We start from the raw sequence: 19,147 nt of genomic DNA on the forward strand, positions 1-19,147 counted from the left end.
GCCATTCAACCATAAGTCTGCAATTTATTTTCAGACAAACAGTATTTCAAATACCTCTTGAAAGCTGATAGTTCAACAATGTTGATCTTTCCCTGAAGTATCTAAAGTATGACTAACTCAGCCACTCAATGCCTTGCCTTACCAGTTGCTTGGGTTAATAGCTATGAATAGCTTGAAGAAAGAAGATTGTTCTGAGGAGGATCTTCCCCTTTCTGGTCTCCCCCTATGTCACAAGCCACTCCTTGCCTCCTACTGATCAGTTTGCAGCTTACATTCATGCACTTCCCACTTCTTCCTACTGCTCTATTCCATCTCTACAGTATCAGGCTCCTCCCTAAAAAAGCAAATCTCAGGATTCTGCCCAGCTAGGGGTTACGATATCTCTATAACCTGCTTCTAGGGGACAGTTGCTCATTTCTCAGTCTTGCTATCATTTTGCCACTGTCAGCAAAACTTATTTATAAAACAGTGTATTATCTTATCTTAGCTGTCTATTTCAAGTCAACAGAAGCAGCCAGAAAGGCATTCAAAATAAAAGCTTTAAAACTTTCCAGAGTGGTAGCCTGCTGCTCAGCCTAGTTAGCTGTTTGTCATTTTGTAACAGAAAAGTCACCTTTTCTCAAATAGCTTTCTTTATGATTTGCATTCAAGGTGCAAGACCCTTGTATCTCTTTAATTAAAAAAAAAAAGTGTGCCTGCCTCTTGATAACAGCTAGTTACTACAGCAAAGCAGGAAGAGCAGCATTACGGTATCAAAGTAAACTGTTGTTGCTAACGCCCTGATGTACCAAACTATCATTTATGCAAGTACCATCTATGACCTAGAAGTTATGCAGCTTTGGTTCAATGCCTCTTACTTGATTGATTGTTACTGTGTTATATTCCATACTCCCACTAAAAACAAAAAGTTAAATAATTTATATCTGCATTTATTTTAATACACTTCAATCAGCCATAGGCTTCACATCAGAGATGGGCAAAATACGGCCGGTGGGCCAAACCTGGCCATTCTATCCAGCCCACAGGGCCCCCCAAAATTTAGAAAATTAATACTGATCTGCCTGTGGCTGCCTGTCAAAGATCATAGGAGCCAGGGGCAGTAGGAACCAGGGGAAGCTGCTGACAGGACCAAGCTGCTGCAAAAGCAAGGCCTGGCTGGCCCCACTGTCCCATCCCTAGCCAGAAGCCCCATGCCAAGCAGAGGGTTCTGGCCTGTGACCCCACATACCCACATACCACAAACCTATACCCACCCCCCATACCTCCCAACCCCCACAATATACAGGGGTAAGTCTTCATTTTAAGCTATTATACAATCACTTCCATGTGCACTACACAAACACATGTAAACCAGAATAAATTATTATTTGAAATCAAATTAATGAATTTTGTTGTAAATGTTTGATTTTTTAGAATATAATTTGGTATTTTTCTGGTTCTGAGATGGCAAACCCTTGCTGAAAAAACTATTTCTGAAGGCGGGGGGAGGGGGCAAGAGGAGGGTCAGGGGTTAGGGGTAGGACTTCCGGTCCCAGATGGCAACCAGGGAGTGGGGCTAGCCTTGTGGCCCTCAGCAGCTTGCCAAAACTCGGTAAGCAGCCCTCTGCCCGAAATAATTGCCTGCCCCTGCTTCAGAATCCACCTCACAAAAAACTGACTTCTCCACACCTCCAAAAATTTAACAGCAGAGACCTCAAAGAGAGATCTCAAAGTTAAACATACCTCCTCTTGGAAATCTGTTAGAATATGTTAAATTTTACTGTAAATTAAAACTAAATAAACATTACAATAAACTAATTAAAAGTATCTCATTGTCAGGCAGGTATCTTTGCTCCTTCATAGTGTTCTTCAACTGGGATTTGCAAGAGAAAGGAATGGAAAAGCAGAAAGCAGCAAACGGAAGACAAAGAAAGAAGAGATTAGAAAAACAAAACAAAAAAACTTCAGGTTATCTCCTAGATCAGCGGTTCCCAAACTCTGACAGATCGCATACCACCAATTTAGAATGCTAAAACCTTAAGTAGCCTCAGGAAATTTTTCAGTTCAACCTAAAGTACCACCAGCAAATTTGTCACAGAAAGTAATTATTATAAATCTGTTAACACATACCACTGACAGGTTCTCTGTGTACCACTGGTGGTACCTGTACCACAGATTGCGAACCGCTGTCTGAGACTGGTGAAGAGGTTACAGTGTAATTGTAGTGACATAGTACATTGTTATCCATAACATAGAATTACAGGGATTCATACCACGAAAAGCAATACAAAATCCAAATAAGTCTGAGAACCACTGCTCTAGCACTCTTTCATTTACATGCTAATTTCCACAAAATTCTGTAAGACATGCTGTATATTCCAGCCATTAGTATGAATTCATGACGTTAGTTCCCAATATTGTCCCTTACTGTCCAAGAAATCCCTCAAGAAATTATCTACTTTCCTGATCTCTCTTTCTCCACCACATTTATGCTGAAGAACAAGAAAAGTCTCATATTTCACAAAACATTCAATTTGCCATCTCATGGCCCAACCTTGAGAGATGCCAAGTACTCTCAACTTCCACTAACTCCACTCAGAACCCCTTGGGATGGGATCTTTATTCCTATGGACTCTCTCTTCATATTAAGCAAATCACCCTGAACAAATTTTGTTAATTGTCTGTACATCTATTTTAGCATGTGTGCCTACCTTTCCTGTATAACGTTAATCATTGTTGTAGTGTATAATAGCAGACAGTTATTTCCATTCAAAAAATATATACTTTAAGGAATTAGGAAAAGAATCATGATTACTTCCTCTCCCCCCGCACTGCAACACTAGTTCTTCCTGTAGTATGTTAAAGGGTTTTTGTCCCACAAAGTCATTAAAACAGTCACACAAAATTCAAGGATGATTCCAGAAAAACCCACTGCTGATCTTTGAACAGATTTTAAAATATAATGCACTTGGAAGCAGCAGCTTCAAAAGAAAGTGGTCCTTCAACACTGTTATTTGACACTAGCCAATTGGTCCAGCTGGGGGGTGGGGAAGAGTGGCAGCCAGGGACAGTGCCCTGTGTTGCATCTCCCCCCTCTACCTAGGCCCACTCCCCCCTTCCCTCCTGCTGCTTGGAGTTGGGGCCCACTCCCACCTTCCCCACCATGGGGGCAGGGAGACAGGAGGAGCAGGCTCTGGGCCAATGCGGGGGAGGGAAGAGTGGGGGAGGTGGCCCACTCCTCCCCTCTGCTCAAGGTATCAGCCCGGGGCCCACTGCTTCCCTCCCCACCACCACTGCGGCGGGTCAGCTTCCCCCTCACCCTTCCATCCCTGCCATCATGGCGGCGCTCCACTACTGCCACCTCCTGTCCCAATGCTGTATTCGCACTCTGACTGGTTGTTTCAGCCAGCCAATCAGAGTGCGAATAAAGCGTTACGGACAGATTAAGGCTTTTATAATATTAGAATAGTTATACATAAAGGATTAATTAAATCTGAAAAAATGAACTTCAAAAAAATACACCTCCCAATGAGTCTTCAGTCTGGAGTGTGAGTAATAGCAATCCAACAATGGTTAGCACTGACCTAGTGAAGAGGCATTTTGAAAAGCTGGACATAAGTCGGTGGGCCCTGACGATCTTCACCCAAGTGTACTAAAGGAATTGGCTAGCGCAACTGTCCGAAAACTTGTGGCACTCAGGACAGCTCCAGAGGACTGGAAAAGGGGCAACGTGGTCCCTATTTTCAAGAAAAGGAGGAAGGAGGACCTGGGTAATTATAGCCCAGTTAGCCTCACCTCTATCCTGAGCAAGACCTTAGAAGAAATCATAAAGGATCACATTTGCAGGGGGCCAGCAAGTCACACTATGATAAGCATTAGTTTATAGAGGGCAGATCCTGCCTGACTAACCTGGTCTCTTTTTATGACCAGGTCACAAAGTGCTTAGATGTAGGAATGGAAGTAGATATTATTTACCTGGATTTTAAAAAGGCTTCTGACACAGTGTTGCACCCAATTCTTACAAGCAAACTGAATTCATAGATTCATAGATGCTAGGGTCGGAAGGGACCTCAATAGATCATCGAGTCCGACCCCCTGCATAAGCAGGAAAGAGTGCTGGGCCTACATTACCCCAGCTAGATACACATCTAGCCTTTGCTTGAAGACCCCCAGGGTAGGGGAGAGCACCACCTCCCTTGGGAGCCCGTTCCAGACCTTGGCCACTCGAACTGTGAAGAAGTTCCTCCTAATATCCAATCTAAATCTGCTCTCTTCTAGCTTGTGGCCGTTATTTCTTGTAACCCCCGGGGGGGCCTTGGTGAATAAATACTCACCAATTCCCTTCTGTGCCCCCCTGATGAACTTATAGGCAGCCACCAGGTCGCCTCTCAACCTTCTCTTGCGGAGGCTGAAAAGGTCCAGTTTCTCTAGTCTCTCCTCGTAGGGCTTGGCCTGTAGGCCCTTAACCATACGAGTGGCCCTTCTCTGGACCCTCTCCAGGTTATCCGCATCCTTCGTGAAGTGCGGCGCCCAGAATTGCACGCAGTACTCCAGCTGCGGTCTGACCAGCACCCGATAGAGGGGAAGTATCACCTCCTTGGACCTATTTGTCATGCATCTGCTGATGCACGATAAAGTGCCATTGGCTTTTCTGATGGTTTCGTCACGCTGCCGACTCATGTTCATCTTGGAGTCCACTAGGACTCCAAGATCCCTTTCCACTTCCGTGCCACCCAGCAGGTCATTTCCTAGGCTGTAGGTGTGCTGGACATTTTTCCTCCCTAGATGCAGCACTTTGCATTTCTCCTTGTTGAACTGCATTCTGTTGTTTTCTGCCCACTTGTCTAACCTGTCCAGGTCTGCTTGCAGCTGCTCCCTGCCCTCCGGCGTGTCCACTTCGCCCCATAGCTTAGTGTCATCTGCAAACTTGGACAGAGTACATTTCACTCCCTCATCCAAGTCGCTGATGAAGACATTAAAGAGTATCGGTCCAAGGACCGAGCCCTGCGGGACCCCACTGCCCACACCCTTCCAGGTCGAAACCGACCCATCCACCACGACTCTCTGGGTGCGACCCTCCAGCCAATTCTCCACCCTATAGCTGTGATGTAGATTTTTTCACAGTAAGGTAGGTGAAAAGCTGGCTCACAGGATGCACTCAGAGAGTGGTGGTGGATGGGTTGGTTTCTCCCTGGAGGGATGTGGGCAGTGGTGTCCCCCAAGGCTCTGTCCTTGGACCAGTGCTGTTTAATATCTTCATCATGTGATTTCAATGAAAGTGTTGAAAGCACCTTGTCCAAATTCGCAGACAACACTAAACTATGAGGTACAGTTAACACACTGGAGGGAAGGGAGTGAATTCAGGCAGATTTGGGCAGACTGGGGAAGTGGACGGATCAGAATAGGACGTAATTTAACAAGGATAAATGCAAGGTGCTGCACCTGGGAAGAAAGAATCCACAACAGTGGAAAAAGATCTCGGAGTCCTGGTTGACTCAAAATGAACATGAGCCGCTAATGTGACAAGGTAATAAGCAAGACTAACCGCACTCTTTCTTGCATCAATAGGTGCATCACAAGCAGGTCTAGGGAAGTGATAATTCCCCTCTATGCAGCACTGGTGGGGCCACAGCTGGAGTACTGCATCCAGTTTTGGGTGATACACTTCAAGAGGGATGTGGATAACCTTGAGAGGGTCCAAACGAGAGCTACTCATATGGTTGAGGGCCTGCAGGTAAGACCCTATGAAGACAGACTGAGGGACCTGAATCTCTTCAGCCTCCACAAGAGAAGGCTGAGAGGCGATCTTGTGGCTGTCTACAAACTCATCGGGGGGCCAGCAGGGAATAGGGGCACCCCTCGGGGTTACTAGAAATAATGGTCACAAACTGAAGGAGAACAGATTTAGATTGGGTGCAAGGAAGAAATTCTTTATGGTGAGGGTTGGCAAAATATGGAACGGGCTTCCAAGGGTGATGGTGCTTTCTCCTACCTTGGAGGTGTTCAAGAAGAGATTGGATAGGCATCTGGCTGGGGTTACTTAACCCCAGCGCTCTTTCCTTCCTGGAGCAAGGGGTTGGACTCAAGTTGCCAGGTCCCTTCTGACCCTAGAAATCTATGAACTGAGAGGATTAGAGCACTTCACTCTTACTGCAGTCACAATTTTTTAGAAAAACCAGTAAGTTAACTACTTAAAAGTGAAAGCAGGGCAGGAGATTATCATCTTTGGCTGTTTGCAGACATTAAAAAAAAACAAACAACATACTTTACTGGAAGAAGCAGCGTTATTTCAGCCTGGCTCTATAGCATCTGTATACACCAGGTGCCTCAGCATGGCTTTTTGGTACTTTTAGCTAAAGCTAATTCAATCAACTATTAGATAAAAGCACCAAAAAAAAACCCCTCTAAAGTGCCCAATCTATGCAAATGTTGGCAAGCTGGGTCCAACAAATGGACTGCCTCTTCTGAGCATGCACTGGGCTCAGCTGCTTTTTTTTTTTTTTTTTAAACATGTGCAAGCAGCCTTTAGTTCTAATAATGCAAACTATTTATATAAACAAGACAATTCACTATAGAATTCTTCTGTATCACCCACTTCATGCTCCCTTTGCTGCATATAGAATGACTGAGGTCAAAGTTGAAACTTAGAGACTGTTGTTTATGGACTGTCCTTTGCTAGAAAGATAAGTCCAGCAGTCAGTTGTGGGTGACCGGGATAAGAAGAAAATGTTCACCTTTAATTACAAACCAATCAGCCTGACTAATTCCAGGCAGTTATGCAGAAAGCAGGGGAGGGTGGCACCTTATTGACTAGCTTGTTTACAGAGGTATGAGTTTTCCTAGGCTACAGCCTATATCTCATTACCTGAATCAGCTCTTATAACCCCTATGTCCTTCAATGGATTAACTGCTTAAATTTGTCTCTCCCCTTTGCACCTGGGCTCTTTCAATAGTGCCCTCTTCTTTTTCCTTCTCCTTCCCTATCCTTTGTATTCAAATCCCTGCTTTCTGTTTCAAAGCTCTACTTCCTGCAATCCCTCCACAGCATCTATGACACAAGCCACTGCTTATGAAAGCTTATGCATCTCTGACACAGTCTATAAGGTGCAAATCTACTTTGATTTCTACAGCCTATTCTGTCAAATGTTATTAGAGCAAATTATGAAACAGTCCGTTTGTAAACACCTTAAGTAAGGGGCAATCACTAGTAGCCCATTTGGATTTGTTAAGAACAAATCAAGCCAAACCAGTTTGGCTTCCATCTTTGGCAAGGTAACTAGCTAGATGGATGAAGCGAAATATACTTGACTGAAGATACCTGGATTTTAGTAAGACTTGAATATACTCTTACATGATGCTTTCATAAATAAACTAAAGAAGTTTGGGACAGATAGAATTACTGCCAGATGGATATATATTTGGCCAAATACAAGCAATCAAAGAATAATGATTGTAAAAGGATTAAGGTCAGGATAGTAAAAGGTTCAAACTGAGTTATGGGGGATCTGCTCTGGGTCTGGTGCTGTTTAACATTTTTAATAGCTTGGATGCAGGAAGAGAGAGCTTCCTGCTTAATTTTGTAGATGCAAAACTGGGAATGATTTCAAACACTATGGAGAATAGGATCTCGGTGTTTGGATGGATCACAACCTCAACATGATGTGATGCAATCACATATAAAGCAAATGTAAATGTGATGCAATCACATATAAAGCAATGTGATGCAGACACATATAAAGCAAATCTGATTTTGGGCAGCAGTAACAGATATACAAGATATAGAAGCTGACAATATCACTCTAGGCAGTGCTGGTTAGGGTTCAGCTGGACAGCAGTTTTAGGCACTACATTTGGAAAAGGATGCAGAGAATCTGAAGAAAATCCAGAGATGACCAAAAAAGGTAATAAATGGGTAGAAATGCAAGGTGCAATAGAAAAAAGTTGAGAGAAGTAAGTATGTTCAGTTTGGAAAAAAAGGTATCAAGGGGGAACAAAAGCAGTTTTCAAATATCTGAAAGGGTGCCACAAAGAAGAAGAAGAAGATCTCAAAACAGAGTGAGATTAAATTTCAGGAAAATGTGTATAGGGGGTTAGACTAAATGACCCTTAAGGTTTCCTCTTCCAACTCTAGGATTCTAATTTATAGAAATTCAGCCTGTGGAGACATTTTCACAATCACAATATTCCATCTTGATCTGAACAGCTTTGGCAAAGTGGGCCTCTGAATTAAAGATGAGGACAGCTGCAATCCAATTCGACTGATACCAGATAAGGCTACTTTTAAGTCCTTGATCAGTTGCCAAGTGTGACCACTAGCTGGGCAAAGCCTGAATATTTCTACTCTACCACTGAATTCTCTCCATCATATCCAGGATTTATTCTTCTCCTCCAGATGGGAAGCAGGCATATTCTGCAAGTCAGTCTATTATAAAACCTTCTAATGCACAGACATATCTTTTCAACCTTTTTCAAGTAAGATATTTATGAAAGAACAAAAAGGTAGGTATTTTTACTTTCTCCTACAATGATCTTGTGCAAGAGCTTAAAAAACAAGCTTCTATGCTTCACATTAGAGACCTGCATTTTGGTTGCATTGTATTAAATTATTCTGGATTCCACAGTAAACATAAACAAGCTTCCAGGCATTTCTTCCAAAGGACACAGTAAAAAATAACTAATATGGATCACTGTTTGCTACAAGAAAGGAAAAATGGATTGCTAGCACATATCACTGTGCCATCAAGTTCATTTCACAAGCAAGTAAGAACTCAGCGTTTCATTTAAATGAATGGGAAAAAGCAGTCCTTGGCACAGTGGATTAGTACAGTAACCTTTTTACATTGGTTAGAAAAGCATAGCACTGTAATCTTAGCTCTTAGTTCACAGTGACTTCATCAATAAATAAAAATAACACTATATTCAAGAGATCTGGAACAACAAAGAATGATGATGACAAACAACTACGGAAGGGTACAGGAGTATTGCTTGGGCATGCAGGAATGAAATCAGGAAAACTAAAGCACAATTGGAGTAGCAGCTAGTAGGGGACATGAAGAGTAACAAGGTTTCTACAAGTATGTTAGTAACAAGAGGAGGATCAGGGAAAGTGGATACCTTACTGAATGGAGAAGGCAATCTAGTGACAGAGGATGCAGAAAAGTTTGAAGTACTCAGCGCCTTTTTCACCTTAGTCTTCACAGGCAAGGTCGACTCCCAGACTACTCCACCTTGCAGCACAGTTTGGGGAGGAGATGAGCAGCCAACAGCGGTGAAAGTTCTTGACCAGTTACCGAGTAACACAGGGACTCTTTAGAAAAGCTGGACATGTAGAAGTCCATGGGATCAGACGCAATGCACCCACAGGTGCTGAGGGAGATGGCTGATGTGGCTACAGAGCTGCTGGCCATTATCTTTGAAAACTCATGGAGATCAGCAGAGGTCTCAGATGATTGGAAAGGGGCAAACAGTGCCCATCTTAAAGAAAGGGAAGAAGGAAGATTCAGGGAACTAAGCTGTCAGCCTCACCTCAGTCCCTGGAAAAATCATGGAGCAAGTTCTCAAGAAATCCATTTCTAAGCCCTTGTTAGAAGAAGGAAGTGATCAGGAACAGCCAGCATGGATTCACCAAGGGCAAGTCATGTCTTACCAACCTGACTGCCTTCTATGATGAGATGATCGATTGGCTCTGTGGATACAGAGAGACCAGTGGATGTGATATACCTTGGATTCAGCAAGGCTTTTGATAGTCTTCCACAACATTCTTGCAAGCAAGCTAAGGAAATATGGCTGGATGAATGAATTGTAAGGTAGGCAGAAAACTCGCTGGATAATTGGGCTCAGAGGGTAGTAGTCAATGGCTCAATATCTACAAGTGGAGTGTCCCAGGAGTCAGCCCTGGGGCCAGTTCTCTTCAGTATTTTCATCAATGGCCTGAAAGATAGCATAGAGTGCACCCTCGGCAAGTTTGCAGATGACACCAGACTGGGGAGTAATAAATAGGCTGGAGGGTAGGGCTAGGATTCAGAGAGACCTTGACCTTCGGATTGAACCAAAAGAAATCTCATGAGGTTCAAAAAAGAAAAATGCAAAGTCCTGCGCTTAGAATGGAACAATCAGCTCACAGGCTGAGGACCAACTGACTAAGCATCAGCTCTGCAAAAGAGGACCTGGGGGTTAGAGTGGACAATAAGATGAATGAGCCAGCAGTGTGCCCTTGATGCAAAGAAGGCTAACAGCATACTGTGCTGCATTGGTAGGATTGTTGCCAGCAGGTCAAGGGAAGTGATTCCCCTTTCTTCAGCACAAGTGAGGCCAAATCTGGGGTACTGTGTCCAGTTTTGGGCCCCTCACTACAGAAAGGAGATACATTGGACAGAGTCCAACAGAGGGCAATGAAAATGATCAGGGGACTGGGGCATGTGATTTATGAGGAGAGGATGAGGAACAGAGTTTTTTTAGTCTGGAGAAGACTGAGAGGGGATTTAATAGCAGCCTTCAACCATCTGAAGGGGGGTTCCAAAGAGGATGGGGCTGGACTGTTTTCAGTAGTGGCAGATGACAGAACAAGGAGCAATGGTCTCAAGTTGCAACAAGGGAAATTTAGGTAAGCTATTGGAAAGAACTCTCTCACTAGGAGGGTAGTAAAACACTAAAGCAAGTTACCCAGAGAAGTTGCAGAATCTCCATCCCTGGGGGTTTTTAAGACATGGCTAGACAGCTTTGGCTGGGATGATGTAGTTGGGGCTGGTCCTGTTTTGAGCAGGGGGTTGGACAAGAACTCTTAAGGTCCCTTCCAAGCCTAATTTTCTGTTTCTATGATGTTGCCTGTTAGCACTGATGTATAAAAGCAAAGGTACAATACAAGAGGCCCTGTTTTTTCTAATGGTCTAAAAAAAACCTCATACTTAAAGCAGTGATTTTCAAGCAGGGTGCCACAGCACTCCAGGGTGACATCAAATCCTTTGAAGGGTGCAGTGAGGAGATAAGCAAAGTGTCAGAGTTGTGCCTGCCTGACCAATCCTCCAATCCACAATGCCTCCTCCCCACAAGGTGGTAAGCACTATAATACATATAATATTTGTTTTTGAAATGGAGTGCCACTCAGTTCACAAAAGTTATGGAGGGGGTGCCACAACCCTAAAAACATTAAGGACCGCTAGCTTAGAGTGGTATTCTTACCTGTACTATTTAGTGATTGCTGAACCCCTCCCAACCTATACACTGAAGTCCATGTTTACATGTCAGTCATGGTGTGGTCCAGAGGTTGGGGCATTAGCGTGGAAAACCTTCTGTCATTAAAATCTGTCAACTGATCCAAAATCCTGGTTTCCTGCATGCTCCCTCTGTATTTCTCCTGCCTGTGCCTCAGTTTCCCACCTGTAAGAGATATTACCTCAGAGGTTTGTAGGAATAAATACATGAAAACACAATAATATGCTCAGATCCTATAGTGAAGTGAGCCACTTAATTACCCAAGAGAGAGCTAACTAAAAGGAATTAAATGGGTTTGGATTTACATGGTTGCTGCTGCAAATAGATCTGGGCCTGAAATAATGGCCCTGCTTCAGCCACTGACCAACACTCAGCAAATACACAGAAGACTGAAAATGTGTGCACATAGGACCAAATTAAGGCTTTGTGCATAATCTTTACTTTGACCCTTCTTGACTTTGGGCCACCTACAAGTTTAGTAGCCTTAGTACTCACTTAATTAGAATTCAATGTATATCTTAAATTCCTCTCCTTTCCTGTGACTGTTAGACATCTGTTTTTCACTATTTAACTGTTCACCCCAGTGCAAGCATAGCCTTTAATTTAAGGCTAAGAAAAGGTATGGAACCTTTAAGTTTGCTGCTATGAATTGTAATCTGTTCTTGTGTTCTGTAAACTGGACACTCTCATAAAGGTATGCTGCCTGAAGCAAAATATTAAAGAAAACACTCCATTCCATGACATACAGTCATGGTGCAGTACAGGCCACATGCTAGCTTTTCTTGTCAATATCTAGCTCTTAGTAAAAAAACAAACAAAAACAAAACAAAAACAACCCAACAACAAAAAACAAAAAATGGACACACAACACAATTGTTCAGAGACATCAGCTGCACATTCCATGGAATCTGGCCCCCAGACATTTCTGTTTTCATTTTGGAAGTTTCCAACAGTTGCAGCTCTTACGTTTAATATAGTTCAAAATAACTGAAGTCCTATAACATAAAAACCCAACAAAACTAATTGAGTTGTCTGCTTGGACATGATGATCAACAGGATTCAAAATGTTCTAAAGCAGCGGTTCCCAAACTCTGACAGATTACCTATCACCAATTTAAAATGATACAACCTTAAGTACCACCAGCACATTTTTATCATATAAACATAATAAATTTGTTAATGCGTACCACTGACAAGTTGTCTGTGTACCACTGGTGGTACCCGTACCACAGACTGGAAACTGCTGGTCTAAAGGATTTCAGGCTACACTTGTTCAGAGAATTGAGAGAGAGAGGTTAGAAAACAGTTCTGCAATATGCTGAGAAAGATTCAGTAGGTGTTGAACTATATGTGGCAGCCACTTCAATTTCTGAGCACTTCACAACTGTTCATGGAATCATGACTGTCCCCACACCTTACAAATGGGGAACTGAGACACAAAGAGACCACTTTGGTGAACTTCACTTGGTTGACAAGTCCTTCATTTTAGCATTTTAGGGCTGCCAATTAATGTGCATAATTAACACATTAATTGGTTCTTTTGTTAATCATGCAGCACTTGGTTCTGGAGCCCATGCCCGGGCTCTACTCCAGAGTCATCATCACTGCCTCCAGGATGCCCAGATGGGCAGCGGTGACGGTACAAAGGAGCCACAGGGCAGCCCAGATGCAGGCTCCAGGCTGCTGCAGTGGACACCCCCCCCCCCGGGAATGCAGCCTGGCAGTATGTAGAGCAGTGCCCAGCAGGTAAGTCTGTGGAAGGGAAGGGGCAGGGTGGGGAGAAGGAAGGGGGTTGCAGATAGAGGCCCCCAAGGTGAGGGAGGGAGTAGGGCTGGGAATGGGGCCCTGGGGCCCGTCATTGGACAGAACTGCAGGTGGCTTATCCAGGGCCATGGCTCTCCACTGCTGTGTGCACCCCCAGGAGAGGTATGGGGGCTACGTGCCTCCCAGATTAATGCACAGCCTGCCTCTGCCCCACGCAGTGGGCTGGGGCTCTGTGCCCTGCTGCCTTTGCCCTGGGAGCCACATACTGGCTGTGCATCCCCTGCCTGCCCAGCAGTGGGAGGCACAATATGGCATTGCGTGGCTCCCAGGTCAAAGGCAGCAGAGTGCTGAGTCCCAGCCCGCAGTGGGCAGCCCGCCTCCACCCTGCACACACATCTGCCCCCCATGCTTCCCCTGGGGATGCAGTGGTGGGTAGCCGCACCCTGCCCCCCCACCTCACGCCCCTGAACAAGCCACCTGTGACTTGGTCCCACAACCTGCTCTGGCCCCAGGGCCCCATTCACCCCAGCACCCAGCCCTGCCCCACTTTGTCCCTCAATGTGGGGGCCTCGATCTGTGTCCCCGCTTCCTATCCTCTCCATGGACTTACCTGCTGGGTGCTCCTTTACACACCTCCAGGCTGTGTTCTTGTAGAGTTATCATAGTTAGTTTCAAAAGAGAGGACACCTGGAGGGGTAGTAATATGACTGTGGGGGGAAGAGAGCAGCATTATGCCCATGTACTGCCTCTCACTCCCAAGCCACAGCATCCCCAGCCCTGCTGCTGCCCCTCACTCCTGACCTACAGTATTCTTTACCCTGCCAAGGCATTCAGGGACCCCTCCTCCCCAGGCTTCAAACCCCACACCCACCCCCCAACCTGCATGAATTTGAGTTTTTAGCTGTGCAATTAAAATCACAATTAACTGTGACTATTTAATTGTGCACCTAATCACTATCAAGTTTTTTAATCGTTTGACAGCCCTCCTTAATCTAGGCCCCTTGGTCTGGATGGGACAGAGCAGGGATGCTCGGAGCTCTGGCTACTAGGCCGTGCTTTCCCAGTGCCAAGCTCCAGGGCCAGCTGCTTTCCTGTCCGGCTACCAGACCTTTTCACATGAGCAGGCGGCCCCCCCACACTCCTGCCAGCCGCCGGCTGCAGTGCTCCCAACTCCCGACGGTTCACACGGACGCCTCGTTCCTCTCCCGCCAGGCGCGACGGGCTGTGGCGGCCGGCTCCGGCACGCGCCGCCGCGAAGAGGGAGGGCACAGGCAGCGCGGAGAGCGTAACCGGGACCAGTTCCGTTTCTCGGCCCGCCGCGACCGAGGGGCAGGAGCGCGCCGTCACTCACCTCCACCCGGGCTCTTTGCCGCCGGAAGCGGCCCCGCCCCTGCGCGAGCACTTCCGGCCCCGTGCCCGCCCCGCCCCGCCCTCCCTTGCCTGTGGGTTGCACTGACCGGGGGTTTGCGGCCAAGCCTCGGCCGGCCCAGACCCGGCCAGCCCAGGACGGACGTAGACAAGCAACCTGGTCGGCCTGCGGGGTCGCCAAAGCCGAACGCCGAGCCCAGCGCGGGAAGCCGGGTTTGGCGCCCGCTTCCTGGCGCTGACTAGAAGTTTCCCCCCAGGTTTCGGTAGGTAAAGGGCGCCCGTTGGCGAGCCCCAGCGCAGCCTAGCACCGCGGTCGAGACCCGCGCGTGGGGACAATTCCAAGGTAAGAGGGGCAGGGTCCAGAGTCCAGACCCTGCAATACGATGAAGAACAAGCCAGAGGATCACGCCAAGCCACAAACATAAGTCTTTAATGTGAGTCAGACTGGCAAGAGAACAGCATTTTTACTTACAGTTTTATGCTTAGACCAAACCTCTTCATAAACAAAGGTGCCATATAAAGAACAAAATGCTCTGACATCATGACAGACTGCAAATGTTGCACATACAACACATCAGTGCAAGGTGGGTTCCCTTCTAACACTCCACTACATTTGCACGTGATCAGCTTTCGAGTTCAGTTAGGTCATTTGTATTCCTTTAAAGGAAGTGCACTGGGGGCCAGACCCTGTCCTCACTACTAGCTTTCAACAGAAATGACACGTGTACCTTAAGACAAAGTTGGGCCCACTGCACCTACTACAACTGCCATCCGATTGGCATTCTCTCATCATTTGTTAATGTATTCCAGAGCTGACCTTGTAAGTAACAGCCCTAAAGGGAGGGAGCTCACAGACTGGTACATGGAGATTAAAAATAATTAAAATGTATTATTAGTTGTAAATTAAAAAGCAACTAGATTCTGGCCATAGTTAAACATGCAGCTAGAAGACTAACATAGTAAGGACAGTTCCTGCACCTTTGCAAATAATAATAATAAAAAAAAAAAGAGTCCCAAGTTAAAGAAAGGGGGGAGGAAAAAAGTTAATCTAAAAAAAAAAAGCCAGAAAACCCTGACACACTAGATGTACTGCTACAGTTTTATTTACAAATGCCTTGCGTTTCCACTGAGTGAAAATATTAAGATTAATTGTCTTAATTTAAGATACCTGCCTGAATGAACTAATGAACAGGCTGGCTGGTAGGTCAAAACTGTACAGCAGTGGCTAGAATTTCACTTCATCAGCTCAAATTCAGCATGTCTTAAACTGCTTCAGCTACACTGTTCTGTGCAAAGTCTCAGGGTCACCACTGTGGCTGGAACAGGAAGTTTTTGTCCTTAATTTAAAAAATAAACAATTATGCTTGTTTAAGTCCCCCCCCGCTTTATTACTATACACCAGATTTATTTCACTGGCAGCTGAAAGCATTGAAAAGAGTTCAGCAGAAGTTCACATACACTGCAATCCGTACAAGCAACTATCCTTAAGACGTACGTGAAAGCAGAATTCTGCTCCATCTTGATTAGAAGCCTGCCTCCAACAAGCAAACAATCTTTGTTTGACTGGTCCCTAATGACTTAAACCTACAAATTTTTACAACTCGCAAAACCGGATCTAGGAAGTTATAATCTGATCATAGTAAGCAGGTTAATAGACAAGCTCTGAAAATCCTCATTGTTGAACTCAATTACAAGAGACCAATCTAAATAACTCATTCAAACCCCTATATCATCACTAGGAGTGAATGTATCTTGACAAAGTGCCCCAGATGCGTAAGCCATCTTCATAAAGATTAACAGTAGCTTTTAAGAGAAAGATCAGGGGCCCATTTTGTTTGTCTCCAACTGGAATAGCAAGGGATTCTTTCAGATCCTAAAAACATGAAGTGAGCTTGCTAACTGCTTTAAAAAAAAAAAAAAAAAGAAATCCCGAATTCCTTTGAACATGTACAAATTGAAGAAAAATGAATTCAGTTAGCATCAGTGCTACTGATTTCAAATTCCAATGGTGCAAGGGGTCAAAGTGGATGTTCTGAAAGGGCACAAGTGTTACAAATATTACAGCAGGTTGTGTTTACAACCACAGGACTAGCTCTAACCGCTGCATTCGTTAGTTTGTGACAAATGTACAGTGCATAAAATCACTGGCCCATGTTGAAAACGATCCATCAGATTTATTACTCCTACTAAAACAAATCCTGTTAAACAGTACATAACTGTGTATCCCTACAAACTCACAGCTATCTGCCAAACAATAAAAATTCAAAACTACAAAAGATGAGTTGTATTCAGTAAATATAAATGGGAAATTTAGGCTTTGTGTAGAATGTTTCATCAGACTATTTACAGTGCAACACAGATCATTTGAGTTCAGATCTCGCCAGCTTCTCTCTCTTCTGATCTCTTGGAACGAGATTTGCCATTTGTGCTCTCGTGCCGTCTCTCAGAAGAGCTCTTCTCTTTCTTCTCTCTGTCTCGTGACTTTTCTCTTGAAGATCGATCTTTAGAGGACCTGAAGTAGAAAGTAAACCGTAACTATAAACTTCACAACTAAAAACAATCATAAATGTACACTTGATGGCAGACTCATTCTTTTCAGGAAACATGCAGTATAATGCAGCTTAAAGAGACATCTGCCTAATTACTGCCCCATCACAGAGAAAGATTACCCCATACGAAATAAAAAGCAAACAGCACCTGGTGCATTTTTTTATGTAATAGAATCATCCAATGACTGTCAGTGGAATTCAAGTAACACTTCTTTATGCGAAAAGTACTGTGTTGGGTTTCATCCCATTCTCCCATTCTTTCCTGCTCAATACTACAAGCTCTTTAGGGTGTGCCCTCTAAGATCACCTGACAGTTTGCTGGGCAACAGCAGCAGTTCCTATATACATGGCAACTACTAGTATGACTCCTCCTGCAATCCTTCTACTCTACTTCAGTTTCTTTTGCAGCATCCTCTGAGGCTGCAAGGAGCAACTTTCTGCCTAAGAACTCCTTTAATTACTGACTGTTAAACAAAAATGCTAACTTCAAATCCTGGGTATTCGTTACTTTTATCATCAAAAATTTAATATCTGCTAATATTCTTGTTTCAAAGCACAGCTCTAATGTACACGCAGCCCTCCCTGCTTACCCTCTCCCTCCTTTTCTCCCCATCCCCTGCAGGTATGACTTATCAGTGGTAAGCGCTTCTTTTCTCACTCCACCTTCTCTCCTTCTCAGGTTGGCAGCTACTTCCCTCCCCACTTACCCAACCAGTAGTTCACATTGCAGCCAAGTTGCAAACACCTGGCCTGCTGCTCTGAAGTTAAGAATCATTGCTACAGATCATCTGTTTCATCAATTCTACATGCTGGCAAGTGCAAAATTAAGCAGGCACAATTCCCAAGTCACAGTCTTGCAGTATGACCCAAGCTGATTGTTAAGAACCAAACCGTTATCAGGTATATTCAAGAGATGTTTACCTACTTCTCAGAACTAAAGGGATGCTTTCAGAGACCTTAAAAACTCTAGAGCTCCTTAAAGACAGAACATGCTTTCTCTCTACAGCCACAACAGGATGACTTAGGGGCTGTTTTAAATGAAAGCTTAATTTAGTGTGGAACACAGGAATCGGAGACACTGCATCAAATGTTTAATAAAACCTAAACATATCAGCTACCTTGCCTTCCTCTACTATACAGTCTGTCAATTAGCCAAAAAAGCAAGCAAACCTGTTTGACATGATTTATTTGTTAACACATCCTTACATGGGCACTCACAACCCATAATTGTACTATGCTTTAGAATTCAACAGCTCTCAGTATCTGTTTGATTAGTTTAAGTGGGGAAATCAAACCAATGGAAAAAGAAAGCATCAAGCTCAGCAATTCCTTCTGTGAAAATGGGAATTACACTACTGTTTTACCAGACTTTGGAACCTCCCCAATTCCTTCAGAGTTTTTAGAAACAAAATGTAACTAGAATAATATGTTTGTTAAATAGCTCTCTAGGATGCATTTTCTAGGTCGGCTGATTGAATACATTCAGGCTTTTCGAAGTATTCCCTTACCTGCTCTTTAGTAATAGTTATTACTGGGTCTTCCTCACTTCCTAATTGTCCAAACTTCTTTTCTTTATTTTTCATGTTCAAGACAGATTTAAAAAAGGACTTTAGTATCTCAGCCATTCCAGAGACAACATTTTCACCCCCCTCATTTAATTAAGAGACCTACTTTCACTGTAATGCTCCTTTCCCTCCCCATCAGGTATCTGTAAATGCCTTTCTTATTCCCTATAGCTAGCAGTGCTCCAAGGCATGGCATGCAGGTTATACTTTTTTTTTTTCCTTTTCCACTGATCTCAAATGGGTCCAAGAAGAGGAAGGTGGCATTTAAAACACCTTCCTCAAAGCTGTCTAAGAAACTCTTGATTCACAGCACCCACAAGCCTACTTGGTCCAATTGCAGCAAACAGCTCTGCTTGCACATACAGGATCACCATTCAGACCTCCAGCTTCAGGGCTTGGAAGCACTGCAAAAGGGCATTCCAACAGTCTGGGGCAAAGTTCTAATATTATACTTCAGTGACTTTTTCTCTTCCCCTCCCGCTTAACAGCCCCTGGGTTAGTGGGTTAAGTCCCAGAGGAAAGATATCAAACACTTCTCAACCAGAGAGCTGCTATAGCACTGGATGACAGAGGATATATGCATCCCTTCTCCCTCCCAACGCATTCTTTGGAAAAATGTCCACTTTTCACGGGTAAACATGCCAAAGACTGCTCGAGACGCAGTCCGCTCCCCAGCAAACAACATATCCTTTTCCCAACAAAAATACATTT

The 19,147-nt window shown here is 44.4% G+C and overlaps 2 protein-coding genes across 11 annotated transcripts in view; both read right to left on the reverse strand.

The window, feature by feature from the left end:
- Positions 1-14,343, reverse strand: part of FAM234A (family with sequence similarity 234 member A) — a 58,865-nt gene extending 44,522 nt beyond the window's left edge. For 2 of the 9 annotated variants that reach the window (XM_090023908.1, XM_090023912.1), the window contains exons 1-3: positions 14,063-14,284; positions 12,378-12,453; positions 11,158-11,355 (exon numbers count right to left, since the gene is read on the reverse strand). The gene's annotated coding sequence lies outside the window, so the exon portion shown is untranslated. Of the gene's footprint in view, positions 1-3,954; positions 3,978-11,157; positions 11,356-12,377; positions 12,454-13,564; positions 13,662-14,062; positions 14,285-14,305 lie in introns of those variants that run through there. The other 7 variants (XM_090023910.1, XM_090023911.1, XM_090023909.1 and 4 more) reach the window with 7 other exon arrangements.
- A 393-nt stretch (positions 14,344-14,736) lies between these two features.
- The window catches only part of LUC7L (LUC7 like), a 38,461-nt gene continuing 34,050 nt past the window's right edge, over positions 14,737-19,147 (reverse strand). For both annotated transcript variants that reach the window (XM_090023176.1, XM_090023175.1), the window contains one exon: positions 14,737-16,834. In XM_090023176.1, the coding sequence (XP_089879302.1) occupies positions 16,693-16,834 (142 nt within the window). In that variant the 3' untranslated portion in view covers positions 14,737-16,692. The remainder of the gene's footprint in view (positions 16,835-19,147) is intronic.

Source organism: Crocodylus siamensis, chromosome 12, assembly GCF_052110815.1.
Source record: "Crocodylus siamensis isolate JL-2025a chromosome 12, ASM5211081v1, whole genome shotgun sequence".
Lineage (NCBI taxonomy): Eukaryota > Metazoa > Chordata > Crocodylia > Crocodylidae > Crocodylus > Crocodylus siamensis.